General features: G+C 49.5%; 1 protein-coding gene across 1 annotated transcript; it reads right to left on the bottom strand.

The window, feature by feature from the left end:
• Nucleotides 1-2222: 2222 nt before the first annotated feature.
• LOC144639983 (uncharacterized protein ML1624-like) lies at nucleotides 2223-4091 on the bottom strand. The gene has a single exon (XM_078499239.1). The coding sequence runs from the start codon at nucleotides 4089-4091 to the stop codon at nucleotides 2223-2225; it is 1869 nt and encodes a 622-aa protein (XP_078355365.1).
• Between the last annotated feature and the right edge of the window lie 5440 nt (nucleotides 4092-9531).

Here is a 9531-nt window from a genome sequence, read left to right as displayed (position 1 = left end):
AAACCCATCGAGATCGCGTCGAGTCATATGAAGGGTTTTTAGCTTTTCTTCAACCTCTTTGGAGTCGGGCGATCGCCCCTTGTCAGTCTCAAACTTTCTTTTCCATCTCAGAAAAGCGCTGACTCGGGTATACCAATGATCTGGATACCGAATAAGTCGGCCTTGCTTGCGGATGCCACGCGCAAGGAACTGCTGAATCCACCGGTACGCATAGGTAGAAAACCGACACCCCTGAGACGGATTAAACTTTTCTGCTGCGCGATGCAGCCCTAGACACGCTTCCTGCAGCAGATCGTCCATTTCTAGTCCCCGCCCCTGATAAGCCGGTCGGCTGGCAACATCTATCGCTAATCTCAAATTGTGGTTAATGAGCGTGTCTTTCGCACGTTTGCGATCGCGCTTGGACGCGGATTCATTTTGGATAATCCGCCCAAGTTCGACCTCTTGAGCGGAGGTGAGAAGCGGCAGAGTGGCGGCTGCTCCCAGGAATTTAGTAAATTCTTTTGACATTAGCTTTCTAAATTTAGATGAACTACTAAACCAACAAGGCGACCATCTTGAACGCGATCGCCAACGATATCGACGCCGGTGAAATATTTTTGGCGATAGTCTCCTACTTCATGCATTACTTCGGTGGCCAATTCGTGGAACTGCGCCCAGGTCGGAGACTTTATGGCTTTTGCAAAGAAAACATCTCGGGGCTGTTCTCCATCCACTTTCTCCCAGTAGGGGCGCTGACCGTGATAGGTGACAACGACCTCACCATGAAAGTAGGTCGCTGCCTCTGGCTGCTTACAAGCGTAAACACTTTCCAGCGGCGCGAGATCTGTTAAAACGATCAGTTCCATGTCATCCCCTCGACTCAAAGGTAGTTTTAAGTATACACCGAGCATAGTGTTTTGTACACCGCGTGTCAGTGTAAGATCGCAGTGGAATTCAGCCATCAAGATGATTCAGCTCCAGCCTGCCCGCCGCACGATCGCGAAACTTACGACCCAGGATTCAAGTGAACTAAGCGATCGTGAAAAGTTTGAAATATTTGAGAATGAGCCGTTTGAGATTGAGTCATTTACAGCGGCTGAAGAGGGGCATTATCGAATTCACCTGAGAGACCGCCATCCCCAGCTGAATCGACAGGATTTTTATGTCTATGCTCCGCACCTACAGGGATGGCCGGTCATCGTAGAAGTACTTCGGGACACCTGGTTCAAGCAAGAATCACATATTCCGGCGAGCAAACTGGGTCCAGATGCAAAAGTCGCGATACCTCAGGGCTCTACGTTTGAGGTGGATTTAGAGGAGACGGGCGACGTTGTTTATCGGGATGGGTGCATCAAGGTAACGTTTGAGGTTCCGATCCAGGCAATCTCGGGACGTCCGATTTTGACATGGTGGTTATTTGTCGGGGATTTGTATCGCGAAGAAGATGACCATGTGGTACTGCTGGGGTGTCCGCCCGACAACCTACCTACCAACCTAAATGAGCAAACGCCTGTTGTTTCGATGTCGCGCGATCGCGGCAAAGAATTCTATTTACCCGGCTACGGCGGTCCCTACTATCTCAATGATCCAATCCAGTCCGTGAACCGATACGGGGAACGCGGCCACTTCACCTGGTACGAGGCAACCCATGGCGGAACCCGAATGCCTGAGTCTGCAGAGGTCGTGGATGGTATCCTTCGGATTTGTGATGGACTGGAGTGGGCAAGGAAAGAATGCGGCGATCGTGTGATCCGCGTGAATTCCTGGTATCGCCCCCCGGCGGTGAATCGGGCGGTGGGCGGTGCTCGTTATTCGCGTCACCTGGTGGGGGATGCCGTGGATTTTGTCGTTGTAGGGCTCAATCCTTATGCGGTGTACCAAAAACTGAAAAGCTGGCGCGGTGGATTGGCCAGCTCTTCAGTGTTCACGCATATTGACGCTCGCGGATATCGATCAAGATGGAGTTATCCTTTTTAATTATTAGCGGCATCTTCTGGGTAAACCCAGTTTTGTTTCTGATCTCCTTTGGCTTCCCAGCATTCCGTGTGAGCGCATCGGCTTTTGTCGCCTTTAGAGTATCCCGCAAAAACAAGATTCTCCCCTGGCTGAATAATTTCACCGCAGATGCGGCAGGGCTCGCCACAATAGGCCAGTTTTGCTAGTTCTACGGCAGCCGCTCTCGACGCTTCTATAAATAAAGCTTTTTCCATTTTTGATACCTCAAAATCTTAGTGTTAACTCTAAATCCTCGATAGCCTCTGAGCTTCTTCCAGTTTTTCCTTGTACTCACGTCGTCCCCGCTGATGCTGCGCTTCGGCTCTTTTCTGCATTGCGAAAGCACGATCGCGCGCCATTTTTTCTGCAAATTCTTTGATCTCCCGAAGCAGATCCAATCCCACACCTTCAGCATACCTTTCAATGCCATGAAGCTCGCAGATGATCTGATTGGCCTCGCGGAAGTTCCCCCGAAACCATCGGGCAGCCGCTTGACGTGATGCCTTGGAAATTGCATTCGTCATCTGCCTGTGTGCATCCGGAGCCATCCTTCCATTGCTGGGGAACGGAGGAATGATAGGCGTGCTAAGGCTCTCTTGATAGCGGCGATCGCACTCCATATCAATTGTCGGATGCATGCCTTTACGCTGAAGTAACTCAGAAATGCTGAGTTCATGGTGTTCGGGATGATGCCCGAGGTAGGTTGAGATCCACAGAGAGTCGCGATCGCTTAAATCCGTATGCGTATCCCCAAAACGATCTCCGGTGTGCCCAGAACCAAGCGCCTCAAATTCGAATTCTTCCCACTGAGTGCCAATTCTGGGCTGAATTTTTTCTTCCAAAGCAACGCCGTGTAGTTCGTCTTCTCGGATAGCTTCAACAACGCTCTGCATTTTGGGGTCGTCTGGGATCCAAACGAATGCCTGCTGTCGAGCATAGGGGAGACCACTTGCATAATCAATTCGGGTGGCTCGATCAAAGCATTGCTCTAACCAGGGCTTCGACCTTGTGTTGGTCAGACAAGCCAGATGCGTGATAGATGGCACGTCCAGCCCTTCGTAAGCCATGCCCACGGTGCAAAGCACATGAGCGCCACCCTCTTGAATAGGTAGCCTAAACCATTGGATATGCTCTTGCGAAGTATCCGAGTCGCTAATTGCAAGCGCCACTCGCAGCCCATAGACCTCTCTAATCCACTCTGACCATTGCTTGGCTTCTGCTTGCCGGTAAAAGACCGCGATCGCCTTGCTCTGATGCCGTGTCCGTTTTCTATAGGCTTGATAGTGATTCAACGTGGACTGAAGAAGCGTAGGGACAAAGTCACCCGATGTTAGGAAAGCTCGAATGACTTTTCCATTTTTGCCAAACATTGGATCGGAGATTTCAACGCTGTGATCACCATCATCGTCTCGAAAATGTACCCAACCTTTGGCATAGGTAAACCGAATATGCGTTTTTGCTTGCTCCTGTAACGCTTCAGCACGGGTGTAGCTGATATCTACTTTGGGTACTTCCCGCCCCTCGCTCCAGACGTAATCGATGAAAGGAACACGACGGCGATCGTGTCGTTCTAAAGTCCCGGTCATCAGCACTTTAAACTCAGCCAATTCCACCAGCGGGCGCAGGGCTTCTGTCCACTGAGCTTTATTTCGATGCTCTACGAGATGGTGAAGCTCATCCAGGATTAGGATGGTTCGGTACTGGCCAAAGAATAAGGCGTGAAGTGTGGGAGCTGCCGCGATCGCTTGATAGGTCGTGACATAAGCCCGCACATTATGCGTTTTCATGTCATCGGGCGGGATAATAGGATCAATGTTGCGCCCGATGATGCAATTGACATTGGGGTTCCAATCTCCTTGAAAACTTGAAGCGCCTTGATAGACAAGCGATGCGCGGGGAACGACCCAGCACAGAGCATCCGCTAATCTTAGATCAATGAGCTGAGCAGCGATCTGAGGGATAGCGCTTTTGCCACCGCCAGGGGTGACGTGCAGGACAATGGAGTCATCCTGCCGCCGCCCTGCGATCCAATCAGCAAGCATGCTAATGAATGCTTGCTGATGCTTTCGCGGCTTAAAATTTTCGCTCGTATATCGTGATTTGTCGAGTTCCATGACTAACAATCGCAATTAGGTGAGCTCACCCAAGCGCCACATCGCGGACAAACCCAAGCATCGCTGCCGCTGTTTAGAATTGTTGATTTAAGCTGCGAAGCGTCGCTTACTGAAAAAAATATTTGTTTTTCGAGATTGAATGAATCGCTGTTGTTTGACATTTTATAAATCCAAAATTAAGTGTCCGCAGTCATTGATAAATGCGCCCGCACAGAATGCGAAAAAGACAAAAGGATGAATCATCCACAGTGATGGCAGTAACCACCACCAGCCATAAACCAACCGAACTAACGTTCCAACAACGAATCCATGGCTCAATGTGTGCCGATGCGGCAACGTCTTTCCATAGAAAAGCCAATAAGGATTCGGCCGTATTCGGCGTTCCTCAATGTCGCGATCTGCTGTCGCCCAAAGTTCCTGAGCATAGCACGCCAACGCCGCCATCAACGTCAATGCAGACGCGGTAAGGCTGCCATCAATCCACCAAAGGTCAGAAGCGACAATTCGAACTACCCCAAGGTCAACCGCGCCCAGTATTCTGGCAACATGTCCAGGCCAGTAAGGGTAAAAAGAAAGACCTGCGATCGCGCCCGCCAAAAATCGGCTCATCCGTAAATGAGCAGGCCTCGAAGTCCCCTTAAAAATCCAGCGAATCGGAGTAGGCACTACCGTCCACTCCCTCTATCTACTGTTTCGAGCATGACATTAACACCGTGTTAGCGTTTACAGTGTAAAGCGTATACACCGAGTCGTCAAGCCATGCCGTGTATACTGGGTTTAATGATTGAGGAAGAATTTTGGCGACGGTTCAATTAGCGCAGCGCGATCGCAGGGGACATTTTGTAGGAAGGTATGGCGATCGTATGCATAGTCCTACGCCAATAAAATTTGAGCCTTGCATTGCGAGGCGGCTAAAGGAGCTGAACGACCTGCATCAATTTGTAAGGTCCGTCGTTAATTTTGGGATCTTACTGCTTCCTCATTTTTCTTCGGCAGACCAGCTCGTTCTGGCGTTGAGCCGTCTGAGCCTTCGAGAAAAAATTAGCATTCGCGATCGCGCTCCATCGAACAGTAAAAAAACAAACCCTCGGATTCCTATCCGATTTACGGAGCAGGCTTATGAAGTCCTTGGTAGTTTGCCTGTTCCGGCGACAGACTTTATTCGGGCATGCGTTGAGTTCGGCTTCTTGCTATTGGATGCCTGCGATTCAGAAGCTCTATTAATGCATTTATTAAGAGTTGCACCGTCCGATGAGTTTATTCACTGGTGTTCGCAATTTCTAAAGACAGGAATCCCTAAAGCCATTATTTCTCAATTTATTGCAGATTTGAACGATCCCGATAGCTCTGTTCTTGATGTTTGAGAATATACTCTGAATGTACTCGAAATACGGATTTTCAGCTATCCTGAAAGCAGTTTTGGGCGTCAGGTATGGGGCGAAAGCAATTCCTCGAAAAGGTTGAAGCATCAAATGTTCCGCTGATGTTTACAGGGGGACTGGGCGGTAACCAACGATATTCGGATCAGAGTGGTATCGCATATAACAAGCTATCTAGGCAGGCTTCCCGAGAGATGGGCTTGTTCTATGGATGGCTAAAGGATCGCATCGGGGAAGCGTTGGAATCAGCTGGTGGTGAATGGATGTATCGGCTTTCTGCCTTTCGAATTCCTTCTATTTTTCGTCGATTCGCTCTATTAGGCATTGATCTGATGGAATTGCCACCAGCCGCCCTAGCGGCGGCTGAATCCGTGTATCCAGGAATTGGCCGTATCATTGCATCCACACGATCTCTGGTTCGTGTAGGGTCGGAGAAACATCAGACGGAGCCGATGTTGGCAAATGATCGCCAGATTCCGGGAGATCAATTGTATGCGATCGCATATGGGTGTGAGGTGTTCTCCATTCAATTCATGAATGGAGAAGCAATCACTATTGATGCATTGATCGAAATTGAGATGGGCTGGCGCGACCATACGGGAGAAGTGGTCAGGCCCCAGGGATTTGATGAATTCTTGTCCGACGTAGACTTTTTTCGGGAGACAGGCTTTTGGCCAGGTGAAGAGCCGATTGGAGCGGAGCAGAATGGCAAGGGGGAGGAACCTGGTGAAAGGAAATCCCCTTTGGATCTAATTCTTGACTTGGAATGCCAGATGTCTGGCAAACGCAAAGATATTCTTTTGGCGTCTTTGGGATTAAGCCTAGATGAATGGGAGACTATGGTGACGGCTGAAGATCCACCGTCAAAGCTTGTTTTTAAGGCATTAACAACGATCAGCGATCGTTTTTCTCCTGCTGAAATCATTACATTGCTTGAGCGCCGCTATGGAGCGGCGAAAGTGGCTCACTTAAAAAATGGGGATCAAAAAGCTCGCGCAACAAAGCGATCATAGATCATCAGACGAAGCATGATGCCTTGGTGCTCTATGAGCCAAGCCTCATGAATATGATGATCGCCATAGTCGCCGATGGTTCGACGGCCTGTAAGGATGAAGTGATCTTCAGGCCTTATCCGACCGCTGGCTAGTAGGTACTGCTCTAGTTCATTTAAGGAGCGCTGCGCTTCGGGCTCCTGGTAATGAATTGACTTATCGTGGACAAATAAATCTTGATCGGGTGGGAGCCCTGAGTAGGCTTGCATCAGAGCGTTGCGATCGATAGAGGTGATTTTCCCCTCATTCTGGAACGTTAGTATTGCAGCGGGTTTAGTTGCTCGACTTAGAAGAAGCTTTGCGGCATCAAGTGTAAGCGCATCAGCAGCGTCGAATTTTTCTCGGATCATGGTCTGAGTGCCCCCTACTTTCACACTCAGATTAAATCCTCGAACAATTGTAGGGATAGTAATTCCAGTCTTTTGCTGAATTAAGAGTTGCGCCATTGCGGGCGAACTCATTTCAACAATGATTGTATGCCCTTCAACGAAAAATGTAGCCGCGCCTTGATCTAAGATTCGCTGAATCTCAAGCGGCTGCTTTGTTTGGAGCGTTTCTAGCTGGATTTCTAAAATTTCAAAAAACTGTCTCTCCAAGGTTTTTTCTCGGGTTTCCGACATTTGAGTCCTTGCAGAGTCGCGATTCCTTCATTTTAGCCGAGCGAGCGGTTGATGCTATTTTTTGATTCGCTGAGCGATCGCGGCCAATGCCGTTCATGCAACGCTATCGTTGCACGCGAGCCACATAGACCCAAGGAAGTACATTAGCGCGTTGCGCGATCGCCAATGTATTGGCATTTCCGATGATTTCAAATTGATCTTGGCCAATTTCGCGAACGGGGATTGGCAGCACGGCGCGACCTCTGTTTTGCCGAATTGATGATGCGGCGGCATCAATTTCTTTCTGAGAAGCGGTAACGCTTCCACCTGAAAGCTCTTCGGGGCGAACTTGGATCAACGTTCCTTCATTTTGAATAAGCGTCGTCGTCTTTCGTCGAGGTGGATTAGTAAATGAAGGGGCTCCATTGCCAGCGTAGAGAGCCGAGGCAAGTGCTTTATCGCTTGCTTTGACAGGAATGATGTTGACGTTATTCACGCCAGCCGCTTTCGCCGATGCCATGATCTTGGCGCTAGTCTGATCAGCAGGCTCATAGGTGTAGTCACCTTGTGCGCTCCGCTTTTCGATAACTAGTGCAGGAGAAGCATTGATTTTCCCGGCTTTAAACTGCTGAGTCATTGTGCGGTCAGCCTGATTTTTTTTGACCGCAAACTCTGACGGTGATGAAACCAGTAAATTACCGAGGTCAGATAACGTCCCTCTGGCCTCCTTATCAAAGGTGTCCTTAACGGGGGCACCTAAAGGAGTCTGCTTAATCCCTGCCGACTTCGCTTGTTTCTTTGATTTGGCTGAAGAGGTCGCTTTTGTCGTCGTTTTAGGAGCTGCTTTCTTGGTTTTTTTGGGGCCTTTGGGCGCGGCTTTTTTCCCAGGGTTATCCTTTCTGCATGTCCTTGTCTTCTGGATGCAACTGCCGCTGCCATCCGATGGACAAGGCTTCCCTTTTTTGCAGGTTCGTTTGTCGATGTTGAACGTCATCAGCGTGTCGCCAATGCATGAGAAGGCGATCGCTTCGCCGTCCATCCGATAAATGCCGGTAATTTGTCCGGACTTTCTGAACCGAGTGTATTGTAGAGCGGTCTCAGGAATTCCCAGTTTTTCAGCGATCGCCATCATTCAAGCTAGAATCTTCGTGTTGAATTGTACGCGAAAATGCCGTTGTACGGCGTATCCGACAAACTGGGAATATTCGCAGACGAACTAATTCAGTCGACCTTCTGGAAAGATGGCCGAATCACGGGTATTTACCGGACTGATGAGGCTAGTGTCGCGTTTTCGCTGTCCCCTCAGGGTTTGACGACTTACCAAATCGATCGCAAAACTCGAAAATGCTTAAAGCCTGATGATTTGGACAGCGCGGGGCGTCGATGTGGGAAACGGGCTGGCCGAGGTTCTCGCGCTTCTGACAAAGCAAAAACCCCAAAAGTCCCAAAGGTCTCTACAGCGCCTAAAGCGCCTAAGCCACCCAAGACTGTTAAAAGCGCTAGCCTTTCTAAGCCGGAGAAAGTATCCGAAGTAAAGCCGAAGCGCCAAAGGAAGACAGTTAAGAAAGCAACTGCAAAGCCAGGGAAAGCCACGCTTAAGCCGACAGCGTACAACCCTTATGCCACTCCTGACTTGTCGGTTGGTGATTTTAAGAAGTTTCAGCGCGATCGCGCATCCGTTCGGCAGCAACGCGACCCGAATCGTCCTTGGAATCAGTCTTATGATGAATGGAGGGCAGCGGGCAATAAGGGGACGCGTGCATCGTATAAACGATCTATTAAAGAAGCGCTGGATCTGGGGTTTGTTGTCTCAGACAAAGCATTGCCCGACGCCAAGCTAAAGAAAGCTGAAATTGCCAAGAATGAACAAAATACGAAAACGCTTAGAGATAGAGAGACTAGGGTAGAGCGGCAGCAACGCGCGATCGAGCATCCGTTGCTAACAGCGGAGGAAAGTCAAGGGTATAAGGCGACGATGACTAAGGCGGAAGCAGATCGATATACCCAAGGGAGCTTTGCATCTGGACTTGAGTTTTACCATGGCAATAGTCCAGCGGTTACAAACAGCATTGCGAATGATGGCGCGAAGCCAGAGCTAAACCGCCGAGGGATTTATGGGCAAGGGCTGTACTTCGCTACGTCTAAAGATGTGGGCGATTATTATGCAGCGACAGCGATACGCGGCGGCGAAGAAGCTGGATTACTGACCACGCAGGTGAAAGTCAAAAATCCTTATGTTGCTTCCTCGGGGGCGGTATCCACATTGATGGCAAAGATGCCTGCTGATTCCTATAGTGAAGGGTCGACGTCTGCGGAAGCCGTTACGGAGTATTTGAAATCAAAGGGTCATGATTCAATCTATGTCAAAGATTTAGGCTACTTCGTTGCGTTTGACGGGAAACAGGTGGTT

Source organism: Oculina patagonica, unplaced genomic scaffold (assembly GCF_052425735.1).
Source record: "Oculina patagonica isolate OP01 unplaced genomic scaffold, crgOcupat unplaced16, whole genome shotgun sequence".
Taxonomy (NCBI): Eukaryota; Metazoa; Cnidaria; class Anthozoa; order Scleractinia; family Oculinidae; genus Oculina; species Oculina patagonica.
This window is presented reverse-complemented; position numbering and strand designations above follow the sequence as displayed.